Source organism: Perna viridis, chromosome 2, assembly GCF_037379345.1.
Source record: "Perna viridis isolate PV_CMFRI_1.1 ecotype Kerala chromosome 2, ASM3737934v1, whole genome shotgun sequence".
Lineage (NCBI taxonomy): Eukaryota > Metazoa > Mollusca > Bivalvia > Mytilida > Mytilidae > Perna > Perna viridis.
This window is the reverse complement of record NC_142446.1, coordinates 42,355,748-42,371,940: the sequence shown is the minus strand read 5'-3', so window position 1 is coordinate 42,371,940 and position 16,193 is coordinate 42,355,748. Positions and strand designations below refer to the sequence as shown.

General features: G+C 31.7%; 2 protein-coding genes and 1 long non-coding RNA gene across 4 annotated transcripts in view; 2 read left to right on the top strand and 1 right to left on the bottom strand.

Moving 5' to 3' along the window:
- Positions 1 to 3,416: 3,416 nt before the first annotated feature.
- Positions 3,417 to 12,054, bottom strand: LOC148625154 (putative RNA/DNA demethylase ALKBH6). Its single transcript, XM_088568461.1, has 6 exons — positions 11,991 to 12,054; positions 6,985 to 7,114; positions 5,505 to 5,551; positions 4,682 to 4,786; positions 4,282 to 4,383; positions 3,417 to 3,687 (listed from the first exon to the last, which is right to left on the bottom strand). Exons 1-6 carry the CDS (start codon positions 12,012 to 12,014, stop codon positions 3,424 to 3,426), a joined length of 672 nt encoding a protein of 223 aa, XP_088424587.1. The 5' UTR covers positions 12,015 to 12,054; the 3' UTR covers positions 3,417 to 3,423.
- LOC148625155 (uncharacterized) lies at positions 7,724 to 10,378 on the top strand. Of its 2 annotated transcripts, XR_015919868.1 has the most exons (4): positions 7,724 to 8,462; positions 9,578 to 9,616; positions 9,828 to 9,881; positions 10,291 to 10,378. It is a non-coding gene; the product is annotated as an uncharacterized LOC148625155 (long non-coding RNA). The 2 variants fall into 2 exon arrangements; XR_015919867.1 differs by having other exon boundaries at positions 9,828 to 10,378.
- Positions 12,055 to 12,101: 47 nt separating the features above from the next.
- The window catches only part of LOC148625152 (endoribonuclease Dicer-L-like), a 30,189-nt gene continuing 26,097 nt past the window's right edge, over positions 12,102 to 16,193 (top strand). Inside the window, exon 1 of the mRNA XM_088568459.1 lies at positions 12,102 to 12,202. The gene's annotated coding sequence lies outside the window, so the exon portion shown is untranslated. The remainder of the gene's footprint in view (positions 12,203 to 16,193) is intronic.

Sequence of the window (16,193 nt, the reverse complement as noted above, 5' to 3'; positions counted from 1 at the left end):
AAAAAATACAAGTAATTCCTTATAATTTAATTTTAGTATAAAAAATTAAGGAGTAATTGTTAACTGGATGCTCAAGAGAGTCTGAATCGCTCACCTGGTTTACCATTTGCTTATTTGAAAAAAATTGGAAATGAGACAGGATAAGTTAAAATTAACTGAATCGTCAAATGCAGGAAATGCTTTTGATAGCATTTTTATGACTTAATCCAGAATTTTGCTAAAGGCAAGGTTTTTTTTTTAAATTATTTTAAAAGAATGTCTTCCAACCCCTATGTGCAGTCATATCTATTCACAGATTAAAAATCACAAGTCATTTCGAGCACAATACACTTAAGAACCAATAAGCTTATTTTCATTAAATGACCTTAAATGGTTCAAGAGAAGAAGATTTTCAAAGTCATACATGTAGGGAAAAAAATTAAGAATTATTTCAGGAGCCACAACTCCTACATCAGGAGACAAATGGTTTCGAGAATTTTGGCATTGGTTGCTTAACAATTTTATCACTGCAAAAGTTTGCTAAAGGCAACAGTTTGTTGAGTCATTTGTAAAAACTGCCTTCTGACCTCTATGTTCTATTTTTAGTAACAAGGGCATGTTTTTATAGGGAATAAAATTCCCAACAGTAATGTTTGGGATATCCTAAGGAACAAATATGCCAACTTTCATTGAATTCTGTACAATGAATATTGAGAATATTTTCATAGTTGTATATGCGAAAAATGCCAAAAAAAGCTTGTTCAGGGCTGTTACTCTTACATCAAATGATAAATTGTTATGAAAATTTTGGCATAGGTCCGTCTCATAATGCTGAACAATATTACCCAGTCAGAATTTGCTAAAGGCAACAACCTTTGAGTTATTTGCCAAAAATGCCTTCTGATCCCTATGTTCTATTTTCAGTAACAGGGGTAATTTTTTCTCATGGATCAATAATCCCCACAGTCCTTTTGTGTGCGGTACCCTGGGAAAAAATTATGCCAACTTTTATCAAATTCTGTAAAATGATTTTTGAGAAGATTTTCTAAGTAGAACATGCCAAAAATACCAATAAAGCTTTTTCCGTGGCTGTAACTCCTACATCAAATGATGCATTGTTTTGAAAAGTTCAGCATAGGTCCATCTCAAAATGCTGAACAATATTAACCTGCCAGAATTTGCTAAAGGCAACAACTTTTGACCTATTTACAATAAACTGCCTTCTGACCTCTATATTCTATTTTCAGTAACAGCCATTTTTTCATGGATCAAGAATCCCAACAGTCATTTTGTGTGGGATACCCAAGGAACAATTATGAAAACTTTCACTGAATTCTGTAAAATGAGATTTGAGAAGATTTTCAAAGTTGATGTGTGAAAAATGCCAAAAAAAGCTTTTTCAGGGGTTGTAACTCCTATATCAAATGATGTATTGTTTTGAAAATCTCACCATAGGTCCGTCTCAAAATGCTGAACAATATCACCCGGCAAGAATTTGCTAAAGGCAACAACTTTTAAGTTATTTGCAAAAAACTGCCTTCTGACCCCAATGTTCTATTTTTAGTAACAGGGGCCATGTTTTTTCATGGATCAAAAATCCCAACATCATTACGTGTGGGATACCCTAAGGAACAATTATGCCAACTTTCATTGAATTCTGTGAAATTGTTTTAGAGAAGATTTTCCATTTTGAATATGCAATAAATGCCAAAAAAAGCTGTTTCACTGGCCATAACTCCTACATCATTTCAGCATAGGTCCATCCCATGATGTTAAACAATTATTACATCGTCAGAACTTTGCTAAATGCAACGGTTTTTGAGTTATTTGCAAAACAAGAGGCTCCCAGGAGCCTGAATCACTCACCTGGTTAAAGTTTGTCTTTCAAGGGCAATAAATTTTACAAAGAGTTGTCTAACAATTTTGACTCATTTCAGTAATTGAAAGTTTCTATCTATTATAGTTTTCAAGATATTGGCTGAAAACTGTAAAAAAAAAAAAAAAAAGAAAAAAAAAGTAATTTTGCATTTTTCAAGGGCAATAACTCTTACAAGGACTCGCCTGACAACTTTGATCCCTGAAGACTTTTGAAGGCCTTATAATAACGGTCATTTCAGCAATTGACATAACTTTGCTAAACCTAATGGTTTTGGAGATATATATGCTGAAAACTACTGTCTGATCCTTTTGTTCTATTTTATTTAATGGCCACCATGTTTTTCAACAGTTCAAAAATTTCCACTTCAGTTCTATGCAAGATACCCCATGGAATATTCATATCAGATTGCCTTCCAATTGGACAAGCAGTGTCAAAGGAGAAGATTTTTTAAAGAAATAACATAAAAAATGGCAAAAAAAACGTCGAAAAAGGGTAATAACTCCAACATGGCTACACAGATTAAAATGAAAACTTGACCACAGATACATCTCATCATGCTGAACACTCCCCCTCCCATGTCAGAATGTCAGAATTTGGCTTAACCTAACGTTTTTGGAGATATATATGATAAACTACTGTCTGACCCCTATGTTATGTTTTTAGTAATGGCAGCCATGTTTTTAAACAGATAAAAAATCCCCACATCAGTTCTATGCAGGATACCCCAAGGAAAATTCATACAAAGTTTGGTTCCAATTGGTCAAGTAGTGTCAAAGGAGAAGATTTTTGAAAGAAATAACATTAAAAATAACCAAACATGCTGAACATTTTTACCCTGTCAGAATTTGGCTAAAGCTAAAGATTAGGAGATATATACAAAAAAAAACTACTGTCTAACACCTATGCTCTATTTTTAGTAATGGCTGCCATGTTTTTTGTCGGATTAAAAATCCCACCATCAGTTCTATGCAGGATACCCCAAGAAACATTCATACCAAGTTTGGTTCCAATTGGTCAAGAAGTGTCAGAGGAGAAGAGTTTTGAAAAAATGTTAATGACGACTAATGATGACAAACACCAAATGATAGCAATAGATCACATGGCCTTCCATCAGGTGAGCTAAAAATGCCTTCAGACCTCTATCTTCTATTTTTAGTAATGGTGGCCATGTTTTTTCATGGATCGTAAATCCCAAAAGTCGTTTTGTGCACAATACTCTAAGGAACAATCAAGCCAAGTTTACATCCTGTTGGTCATGAAACGACGACAACGGACGCCAAGTGATGGCAAAAGCTCAGATGGCCTTTGGCAAGGTGAGCTAAAAAGGGTTGATAATGTAATTAATTTGCAAAAAATGAAATCTTATTTACCATGACATACAGTTTCTCTGGTTTTATATTGTGTATTGGCCAACTTAAACTTTTGTACAAAGTGTAAGAACTATATAGCCCTGCCATTAAGAAACAATACCTTAACAGAAACCTGATGGTAAAGAGGACTGAATATCCTCAAACTCGGTTAATGGCACTTGAAAAATAAGTAAACCAAAAACTGAGGATAATTTTTCACCTTTTACCGAATACAAGTTTATTTTTCAACACTTTAGGCACATGTCTAATTGTCAGAGATATTCTGGTTTCCCTAGTTAAAGAATGTCCTATAGAGACAGTACATTTTTCCAAATTAGCTACTTTAGAATTCACAATGTCAGTAGTCCTCTCTGCTATACCATGTAAATAAAGTTTATACATATCATCACATACTAGAATTAGACTTCTAGGCTCAAGCAATATTGATGTAAAATATCTATCTTCAAGTGAAGTACCATCCTAAAATATAGAAAATAATTACAGGGTTTTGAATTTCAGAAAAAAAAGGTATGTTTGATAATACACATTTTCAAACATCTTTATGCTAGGAAGAATGTTTTAATTTAGTAATTGAAATTTACTAAAAATATAAGTATAAAAATAATTGTAGGCCATATGTGACATATGGGAAATATTATATACCCTCTCATTGAGTGGATTTTATATTTTGGATAGATTAATTTCATACATTAGGCTTCATACAGGAAGTGCATATTTTGTGAGCAATTTTAGAGGCTATCAGATATAAACTTTGTTTCGTGGGATTGTCTTGTAGAGATTTTACTAAAATATTCCATTTAATTACTCAGTGGTAATAAAAAGCCCTAACTTTAGATTCTATTGAAATACTATTACTTTAATTTAAAACAAAATATTTTCTACTTTAAAGCTACAATGAATTTTTAGTAGAGCATGCAGTGAGTGCAGTATAGCTTGTTTGAAGTATTAGATATATTTTTATGTTGGTAAAAGTGGAAATTAATTATATGAAGATCTTTCATTAATATGTTATCATTAGTAGAAGTATCAGTATTTATACAATGGTAAAAGTACCTTCTCATCCTCAGACATAGGTTCATAAAAATCCAGGAATGTATGAGATCCTAAACTTATGGTGGACACTATAGGGTAAAACAATGGTCCATCCTCATGAGGCTGTAATTGAAAATAAAAGGGTCAACTTGATTACTAAATTTCATATTCTGTTTTTAGGATGTATTTTATAACATTCATCTACACCTTGGGGTTGTTAGCAAGTTTCGTTTGCTTAAAAAGTCATGTTGTTTAACAGACAAAATGTACTGCCTTTGGGTTACAATAAATACACTGTCAAATGACAATTATGTAATGTCTGAGATGAAAATATTTACACATTTTGTACCAGTACTCAAATTGAAAAAAAAACCAGTGAAACTAACCACATGGATGTTTTTTCAACAGATTCAAAACTTACCATTATACCTTGTCCAGGCTCATATTCATTAACAAGAACATGGTTAGGTAACATGTCTCCAAATATACCAAGCTGTCCTATCTTGTCTACATATGTTTTTAACCACTGGAAAACATACAAGAGTTAATTTATTTAAGCATATAAAACAATGAAACAATTTATTTTGGTTTGAACTCAACTACATCTCAACAGCTTGTATATACATGTATACTATGCAGTTCTTGATAATTACATCCAACTAAATGGATGGATGGGTGTTTATTTATGCTTTGATATCATAACTTCATGAATTTCTAAAATCCTTACCCTGTTTTTCTACGCCCAACCTGACTTCTTGGTATTACTTGCATTAATAAGAAAATGTTGTTTCAAAAGAACATAATTTCTCCTGGAAATGGGATATGTGAGTTGAGATGACTCGTGTAAGATGAGGTCACTTGTTCTCTTAACCGATGAAACAAAGGGAAGAGAAAATTGAATTTCTCAAACTTGTGAAAAATAAAATCTTTAATCACCACTCATTCTAGAACCTATCAATCTTTAATACCATTCTGAAAATCCTAATATTTTAGTTCCAGACATACTGGTAAGCAATGGACTCAACTTGAATTAAGTTTTTTTTTTCTATTTATATAAAATATCATCTTTTATCTTGATGACCCCAAAAATGTTACATATGTAATCAGTTGGTACTTGTATATCACTTGTAAAGTTATGTTCAGTGCATTTCCACTGCTCAGATAGAATGGTTGCAGTATATATTGTACTATGAGGTCTACTATACGTTTGATAGATATAACTAAGTTATCAAAGTTAAACAAACCTGAGGAATATCTTCTGCTATCATACCTTTTGGATGAGGTAAGCCACCTGAATATGGAATAAGAAACCATGTCAAAAATACATGTGTATGTACTCATGTAAAGAAAATAGATTAATAGTAGACTGCTTTCCAATATAGTTTCAAAAATAGAATTAATTAGTATTTTGTACCTTATAGTACTCCTACAACATAAGAGTTTGGAATTTGCTTTCTTTGTTGTAAAACCAACCTCTAGTATTGATGGAATGTATCTGTTAACAATGTACAAATTCGAAAAGAACAATATTAGCCTTTAAAAGAATGTGGTGTAAATAGTTTACATAAACTTTAAGGTACTCAACCCAAGTCCAAATCTAGGACACACATGAGAATGTCAATATTTCATTCTTTCAATACAATATAAAGTAAGATACCCTGGAAAGTTTTCATACTGTGCATAATTCATAATGCATCTATTTTCTCAAAAATATGTGAAAACGTGATTTGACATGATAAACATTTGTATTTTCAGAATTTTTAAAAGAAAAAAAAATGCAAGGGAAAGTACTATTTCAATAAGAATATTAACTGTTCTTTTGCTGTCTTGATGAGGTCCTTCCCTCTTGGTTTAATAAAAAAATATATTTAAAGTGAAATACATGATTTTTTGTGCAGGGAGTATATATCCTCAACCCATAAATACTTTGAATAATCAAAATAGTTTCTACTTCTGCAATATTTTTATCAATCCAACATTGGGAGAACCCAAACAGGAAACATGATGTCAAAGGAAAAGTTTACATATATTTTGACATGAAATATTCAATTATCTTGCCATGTGCATTTATAAAAAATGTAAAAATCACCTCAACAATGTACCCCCAAACCCATAGTTTCATGTATTTCGGGTGAAAATAAGAATATGTTTGTAGACAAACGGTCTAGATTTTTCAGTCTATAATTTATTTAAATAAAGAAAATATTGACAAATTTTATTATGTATATATGTGCGAGTCCTAGAATTTGACTTAAGAAGAACTCGAAGACAGAAAAGTTTACAAATTAATTAATAAATCAACAAATGAAGTGCAATTTATAGTGTAATGCAAATTTAAAGATCACAAATGCACTAGATCACTATGATAAACAACAATAGTTGGAAAAAAATGCTGGTTATCTTAAAGTTTAAATGAATGACATAACAGTAGAGAACTATATGAACAGCCTGTCAACATTATATACTGTTCATTTGATTTTCAGTATCACATAATTCAAAACCATAAAAACCTTGACACTTCATATCATGTATTGCACATGGAAGAACTTTCAGTGCTGGGTTTGTCTTCCTATATGTTCCTAATATTTTCTGTTTTGCGTACTTCTACTACTTGTATACAATTTATTTTTTTGAATTTAGACCTCTCTAAGTGTTTGGTTCTAATACTGCTGATTGGTATTTTTGAATTTTGTCACATAAATCTAGTCTTTTTGAATCAATTACCCCAGTTCTGCAGTCTCCTGTTTGATAATTGTGTCCATTTAGGCTTAGGAGCAGAATAAACGCATTGGATCAATCTTTCTTCTTCTTCCTTGGTAATGAACTCGGGAATGTAATAAATTGTAGGATGTGTCTGAAAAAGAATAACAAAAGCAAAACTAATATGAGTTATCAATACTAAAAAGAGAAGCAATCAGATGTAAAAGAAAAAGAGATATAAAAAGAATGGATATGATGAATATTTCAAAGAGACAACAACCACACCAGGATGAAAAATGTCAGCTCAAGACCACCCATGGGTCCTCAATAAACGCTGAGTAAAACCTCACACCCAAGGGTAGGCTGCAGCTGGCCCCAAAATAACACAGATACAGCAAAATGACAAAATGAATTTTAATAATAATAGGGGTTCAATTGAGATTTCATACATCTATCTCCCACTAAAACCAACAAAATCAAGCCAAAATCAAGAACGATAACTCTTGCAAAAAGCAACTTTCATGTACAAGCTATAAAATTGGTATCTCAAAAGCACAAAAATCAAATGAAAAAATAAGACTGATTATGTGATCAGTTTCTGTTTCAGAACTAGAAATAAATGTGAGTTTGGTGGGCTTTTGACATGTATGAAGCACCTCCTGTCCAATTTATAGGACGACTGCTACTTAAACCAAAGGCAAAGCCAAGGGTGCATTTATGTTGATTTGTCATTGAGTGTCTTTGAATAGGGAGGTCGGTAGTGCGTTTATCGATGTTCTTGCGAGAGCAAAATTCTCAATTTTGAGTCAACTTTAACACGTTAGAAAATGGTTAAAAATCCATTGCATGACAATAAAAAATATATGTAATTGAAGATGAGACATTTCTCTTTCTAAATATACAACTTTAATTGTTATTGGAGTTGATGGTCATTTGGTACAAACGTTTGAAGTGACGATACTTTGAGAAAAATGGCCGCCTGAAAAACTATGTGTCAAAGATCATACCTATTTCAAAATTCATTCCGCAAGCTATTACTGGACCGATTTTCTTCATTTATGGCTTAAATTTTTGGAAATATCTTCAATTTTGATAATCCGGTTGTCAGGCTAATTTTTTGGTTACAAAACATATTTTTTACGTAATTTTAAGGAAAAACATGTTGAAAAAAAATAGGTTTTGCGTACCCGGAATGCACTGACAGTCGGATTCCGAAAATTTAATCCTTTCTGCGTCCATCCGTAACCCTGGTTTCAGAAGAAAAACAATAATAGCTTGCGGAATCGATTGGATATTAGGGTGGTCAGGGCGTGGTTTTCACAAAAATTAAAGCGGGACCGGTTATCGTTCTTGCTAACCGGATGTTACTGATCCGCCATAGCTTCTGTTAAGATTTTCGAACACTCGTGGATAAATGCCTTTTACCGACTGTTTTCTGGACGGATTTTTGACTGGTGGTGCAGACAACGATGGACCTAGGCCATGGAGGCCAATCACTTACGGTAAGTACCTAAATTATGTCTAATATAAGCCTAATCGCCCTGTTTCCGTAAGGTCAAATTCTAGAATGACCTTTTATCATCTGCAAGCTTAAAAACTATATTCACCTTCTTGGAAGGTCTGATTTTCGTTTGATTCTGTATGAGCTGATTTAAAAAAGGTTACACTCATTTAGCATTAGTTGGAATATGTTTCCATAACTTTTTTATTAAACGATGAATATGTAATGAAGTAAATTCTCCCAACGTTTGATTGCAATCTATTCAAAATCTTTCGGACTTTATCGACTTTCCTATATTATCGGAAGTCTCTGTATTTTACCTTGCTTTTTTTCTATTGGTTGGGAGAATTTGCACATATTGCATTTAATTTTCTTGATAATTCAATTTTAATTTATATGTAGTACCCAATTTATATGAAACTCACATGTTTAAGCATAAACCTTCTTTATATTTATTTTAACTGTATTATTTATCTAAAATTATCATATGTAGAAAAAAAATCAACCTTAAATTGCTTCTTCAAATGATACACAACTTTTTTTCTGGTTTTCATTTTATCAGTTAATATATATTATGACTTTTATTAGAACAATTATCATGTAGCCCTGCTTGTACTTTACTTGATAAATAGAACTTATTTGATGAGATTTATATATGTGGCAATTGCATATTTTACATATGACCTGCATCTTCTTAAGTTTACTTTATATATTCATATTGTACAATTTTTAACAGCTAACTTACATATTCATTTTTTAGAGGATTGTAGATGCTCTACTTATTTAATATTCATATACATGTACAATTGCTTGGAAAAGGTTTAAAATCCTAGTAATATACATTATTTATCATTAAATTTTAATTAATTATGGTTTAATTTTTTTTTTGCCTTTTTAGGATCACATTGATTGACTCATAATACCAATCTTTTGTTGTATGTATATGAAACATACTTGTACTATGTTTTTTCTTCTAATTATTGATTTATTTCAGAAGAAAGTATTAGTAAACAGACTGCCTAAATATTTATTTTATTTTGTCATATAAAAAGTAAACACTGATGTAAATTTTATTATGATTTAGTTTTATTTTCTGTTTGTTTTTCATCATTTTAGTTTCATTTTGTTGAGTTCTGGAGATGTTTCGAATTTATGGTAAGTTAGTTTTTATACTTTGATTTAGTTTAGTAGCTTTATTTATTTTAATAGTAAAACTTTTGAGTCTTTTAATTATGGTAACAAATAAGCATTTACATTTGAATCATATATTACTTACAAGAACTGTCGATTAGTTTTGTGTTTAGACTCTGCTTTAAAACTGCTTCACAGTACATATTCATTGAATTCCACTACTTGTTTATTTCAGATGGCCTGAGGAGCAAAGTGGGCTATGCTATGAGACGAATATGGGCTGTCTGAGGTAGGACCATATGGGGTACAGTAAGTAGGGTAGTTCCAGACACACTTGAACCTGATAACCTGATTGGTAAGAGAGTTCAACACTTGATAGAAGAACCAGACGGATCACGCAGCGAAATTATTCATATTAAGTTATTTAACATAACATTAATATAACCTTATAAAACAATCTTCTTGTTTTGAAATGAAGATAATTATTCTGGAAAAGGAAGTTTGGTGTTTTTAACTCCTCGCCACATCTTTTGTCAACCGCTTTGTGAGCAACCAACAGCAAATAAAGTTTTACATTTTTTCAGATTGTTAGCAAACCAGATTATGATTTAATAGAAAGTAAACTAACTGTAAGTAAATTGATAAGGTAAATGATGTTAATAGGTGTAATGTCCTTATGTACATAATCTCTTTTGTAGATTTGGCAGACATAGTAGATCCTGGTGAAGAAACCCTTCTGGCCTGAAATGGAAACTTCGAAAAGTTCATTAAACTTAATCAAATGATGATATTTTGTTTATTATCATTTAATGTACATAATAGTACACATGAGGAAACAGCTAGGGCTTCAAAGTTCCATAGTGAAAGGATGCGCATTGGTTCAAGTCAATGTATTCATAAAAATTTTCTCAATTTCTTGGGAAAACAGCATTTGTTTTTGAAATTTTATTCAATTTTAACATAATAATGAGATTATTATTATGTTTAAAGACCCTATTTAAACAAGAAAACATTACAAGACTACATTAGGAATCTTAGAATTGACCAGACCTTGATATAATATTATTTTGCCACTTTTTGCAGCAAAAATGTATGTTTATTTTGATTATCGTCTGGCTTCATTTAAGGTATAGGCCTAACAAATTTTCATCCACATTAAACATTTTATAGCAAAATAAGATGAAAGTATCTTCATGTGATAGCTTAGATTCTAAGCTTTAAAATGGTACCACATAAGTATATGGTAGGTTGATATTTTGATCAATATTAGCATAAATATGCGTTTTTTTTTTTAAATCTGAAATTTTCAAAAATGTTCGATTTACCCCCATTTTTCAACATTTGCTTGTTGATTTTTAAATATAATTCAATTATTTCTTGATAAAAATGTGTTTTTACATATTTAATCACAATAACAATAACTGTCATGTGCTAAAAACTGCTTTTAAATTCAAAATGTCTTTTTCTGTCTGACCTTTCGCCATTTTTTGCACTGAAAATAGCTCTAAAATTTACCCTAAAATGTAAATTTTCTACCTCAAAAAATTTTTTTGAGCAGAAAAACATGATTTTTCAAGTCAAGCAACTTTATTGCCACACAAAACAAGTGACAGAAAAAATTAAATATTTTTTTTGAATTCTTAGTAAGCAAAAATGTATTTTTTTGTTGAAAAAACGCATATAAAAAAAAGGGGGTCTGCCGCAGCGTTTTTGATTCCAATGAAAAACAAATCAGAGGTTTTTACATAATATTTGTTTATTTATTTCTGTTTAATGGATTACTCTTGAAAGAACAGCAAAGTATCAGAATTCTACTACCTTCCAATTTCCAAATATGAATATCCAAAAATGGCACTTTAATTCATGATGCTGTTGACACATAGCAAAAAAAAACTAAGTCCAAAGTGTTTTTTTGCCGATTTTAAAAAAGTGTAATTTTCTTTGTATCTAAGATACAAGTTTCCTGAATGGCTTAAATCAAAGTATGAAATGGCTTTATTTAAATGATTAAGACACAATGTATGAATTTCTTTAACTGTTTGACTTATGTGGGCCACAGAAGTGCCCAAAATGTGACATTATTGCCTTCGCAAGAAAAATGACCAAAATTTTGAACTTTAAATTGTAATAACTTTTGAACCCCTTGACCGATTTTAAAAATTTTTGCACCAAAAAGTTACATTTGTTGGGCTCTTTCAAACTAATATAAACTTGTACATTTTCTACATACTTCATATTTTGACTGACCTCCCTACTTTGAAAGCCATTGCATCTGTCAAAATAAACTTAATATCTACTGAAAGAGACAACACTACTGAAGGGCAATTGCTACTTCTATACATGTGTTATGATGAGTGGTAAAATGGTAAAATTATAGACAACTTTTTCAGGTTTTTACATTTTCGATCCGGTGACTGTCCATTCCGTTGTGGAGTCCGAATTTAGATGATATTTTAAAGTCGCCTTGTGTGATTGGCCACTACATCAAAATTCAACCAATCACATTTCCGTTGTTATTTAGCTTATATAGTGTGTAGCAGAATGCGAAAGTAGAAAAAGCAAGGAGAAAATTATAGCTTAGGCTGCTAGTGGTATACAACAGATTAGAGGGTACATAATCACACATTTCTATTGCAACATTAAATAAGTGTAGGGTATATATCTCATAACAATAATGATAGTAGGCTGAAACACTAGTTCCAGAGTTTACTGCAACACAGTCAGACAATGCTTTCTCATACTATATATGCAAGAAATGTGTGCAAAATCCAATGATACCAATGCCGGAGTCAACGTGATGATTATACAGCCATGTATTTGGTATTTAAGTTCAGCTTTGCCAGAGAGGCTTTAAATGGTTCAGTGGTGCTTACACCTTACGTGAAAGAAGATTGTCCTAGTCCTGATCTGCTAATTGTCAAAGACAGAGGGAAGAATGGGTTTTTTCCTATAATTTTTCCAAGCTGCAGAGATTGGAAGCATTTTGGATTCATGTTTTGTGTTAGACATCCTTCTAATGGGTATTTTTTCATGTGTGGTCTAGTACATGTAATCAGTACACCATGTTGGGCATGGCATTTTCTCTGTTCTGATGAGTTTTATTCCTTATATTCTATTATTTTTGTGACACTTTCCTTGTTTTGGTAGTTATTTGTAATATATATTGCAGCTAGGTACCATTTCAGTATTGTAAATGGATGACATATTCCAGGATAGGTTGGACTAAAAACTTGTAAGCATTTCCTTCAACAGGTGTACAATGGTATGTTTCTTGGTTTTTGTTTCATGGAAACTGGTTTTATGTTTATTGCCATAGTTTGATAATCAAGGTATTACTATTGTTAGAGTGGCCATAGGCCATGCGAGCTATTGCCATCACTTGGCTTCCATTGTCATCGTTAACAATTCTTCAAACACCTTTTCTTCTGAAACAACTGAATGTATTTGGATGAAACTTAAGGTGATTGTTCGTTAGAATATCTTGCACAAAATGGTCTGTAAAAAAACCTGGCCTCCGTTACTAAAAACAGAACATAGGGTTCAGACAGCAGTTTTAGCATATTATATCCAAAACAGTTAGGTTTTACCAAATTCCAATGGAGTAGAAGTGTTCACCATGATGAGATCTACATTTTTGTATTTGTGACACTTTAATTTTGGTGAAAATCTGTCGATCTATGTTGTAGTTATTGCTGTTTTTGGATGTTTCATACAGTTTTTGATGTTATTACTTTAAAAAAAAGTTCTCCTCAGAAACCCTCAGAAGCTTCTCTAAAGAATTCAATGAAAGTTGGTTGTTTTTTTTTGTTTTCTGTTGTTTTTTTTAGGGTATCCTGAACAAAATGACAGTTTTTGATCAGTGAAAATACATGGCTGCTGTTGCTAAAACATAACATAAGGGTCAGACAGAAGATTTTTGCATATATCTCAATAAATGTTAAGTTTAACCATATTCTGACATGGGTTAAAGTGTTCAGCATGATGATATCTATTTGTGATGTCATTTTGGTGAAAATCTGTTGATCCATGTTGGAGTTATTGCCCTTTTTGGATGTTTTTTTTTCTGCTGTTTTTGATGTTGACACTTTCAAAAATTTTCTCCTTAGAATCTAATTTACAGAATTTAATGAAAATTAATATTACTTTTTTTAGGGTATCCTGCATGAAATAACCATTTCAAACGGTGTTTGGAGTTTTGATTGGTGAAAAAACATGGCAACTGTTACTAAAAATAGAACATAAGGGTCGAAACAGTTTTTTGCAAATGTATACTGGGTTAATGCCCCCTCAGACCCAGTGGAATAACAGGGATTAGGGTGACTCCTGGCCAAATTTTTTCCAGAGGTTCTAAAACACTTTGAAGGTATTTCCTTATTACTCAGTTGAACTTACAGCATTCATCAATATATGCATTTTTTCAGCAATTTTTTTGTCAAACAGGGTAACAAAACATGACACCTTTACTTAGTTTAAAGGGCATGGTTTGGCTGGTGAGTGATTCAGGCTCTTCAAGAGCTTCTTGTTTTCTATGTTGCAATTACATGTATATTAGACACCATTGGCATTGATTACATGTTTCACATATGATACCTTTTATATAACCATATAATCAGTTCATCACATGTTCCACATACATGTAGTAGGGAGCTTAACCAGCAAGTTCATGTGTTTCTATCATTCTATAGATTTTTATCTTTGTTTTTATAAAAACAAAAGTTAGCAGTTGACCCCGAGTATAACAAATATTCTTTACATTTTCTGAGGCATTTTTTAAAATCTGAAGTCTTTGCACACACTGGTCATGTGCACTGTGTTAGTTCCTTAATAATGCACGGAGTATGCTTTGCTTTTTGAGGAAGGTGACCAAGCTAAAATTTAGCCTGTCAAATTGACTTAACTTTTTAGTCTACATTGTATTATCGGCCATGTTTCATTAGGATTAATATTAATACCTTTGACCATGAAACTCTCATTTCTATTCTCCTTTTCAGTGCAGCGCACACTTTTATTTCATTGGTTCACTGAAGGAATTAAAATTAACTGGAAACTGTTTGAAAATATAAAGTCAATGTATAGAGATGAAAATATCCTTATTTTTCAGTCGCAAGTAGAGTATCTTTAATTATAGAAATTAATATTTGAAATGCCCAAAATTATCTGAACAAATGATTGTTTAAAAGAATATTCTTATGAATAAAGTAGATAGCTCAAACAGTTTTGAATTGCAATTATTTACCCTATGATAGTTATACAAAGGCACCTACATGTATGAAGTGTCAACTTCATGCACCTCCTATATCTTAAAGTGCCAGTGGTTCTTTTCACAAAAAATCATGAGTGTCATAGCGGATCAAAGTATTGTGATGTCATAACTTATGACTAATTTTACTCTTACGATTTTTTGTGAAAATGTATGCTGGATGTTCAGAAAAAAGAGACTCATTTGAATGTGGATGTCATACTAGCAGTGTTCTCCCCAGGCCCTTAAAGTGCTGCGCTTCACAGTGCTATCCAGTTTAAGCACTGTGCTATTGACCTCAAGTACTTTGCTGTCTTGCTGCTAGTACTGAACTTTAAAGTATGATATGAGGATTAAAAATCAATATCACAGGAAACATGTGTGCCCCAAGGTCATTTACAGCATCCTATAAAGTAATTAGCTCAATCGATAGCAGTAAACACGGATATGGTCTGTTGATCACTGCATGAGTGCATAATTATGACATTGCCGACCAGATTCTGAATCAGTCATCCCACCACCTGGCCACAAATTAATTTTAAGGGAGGTGTCAATCAGGTACAAATATCTATGTACTGAGCCAATCAAAATGGTGATCAGCGGTAACTCAACCCCGACAAAAAGCATGTGGCTATTTATGAATGCAAAGTTGAATGTTGCACAATCACAAGATGTTTTCAACATCAAGAAACTAATTTAACTTATAAAAGAATGTATTGAATTACAAAATAATGTTTATTCCACCAGACACTTCCTAAACACTTTTAAAAGAAAAAGGAAATGTCTGCCTTTGTTTATATTGCCTTGTTGTTGTATGTTAGCTCCAAACTACTGACTTCCTAAAAATTACCAACTGGTTTTATGGCAAACATGAATTTTAAGACCGGAGTAGTCTAATACTTTTACATGATTAGATAATTCTAAATCTATGAATTAATATTGAAAGTTACAAAGACTAGAAAAAATTCTTTAATGATAGAGAATGCTTTTAATCAAATGAATATTGCATTCAAAAGGAGCTCTATACAAATGAAAGATTTTTATCTCCAATGGGTCTGTTGTCAGAAAAAAATTGTTGATCATCATCAATAAAGAAGCCTGGGTGTGTATATATCAGAGGAAATGTTCATGAAGAATTTTTTTATCATTTGATAGAATATCTTTTTAATTTTTGTGTTAAATATAAAAAAGAAAAAAAACAGTATTAAAGTTATTATTGCTTCAAGTTCAATGGTAAAATATAAAGCTATGAATAATTCATATAAACATAAACAGCAAAGTACATTTTGAATACACAGATGAGTTTTTAAATAATACTTAAAGTATGATGTAGCACTTTTCGACATGGGACTTTTTAATGTT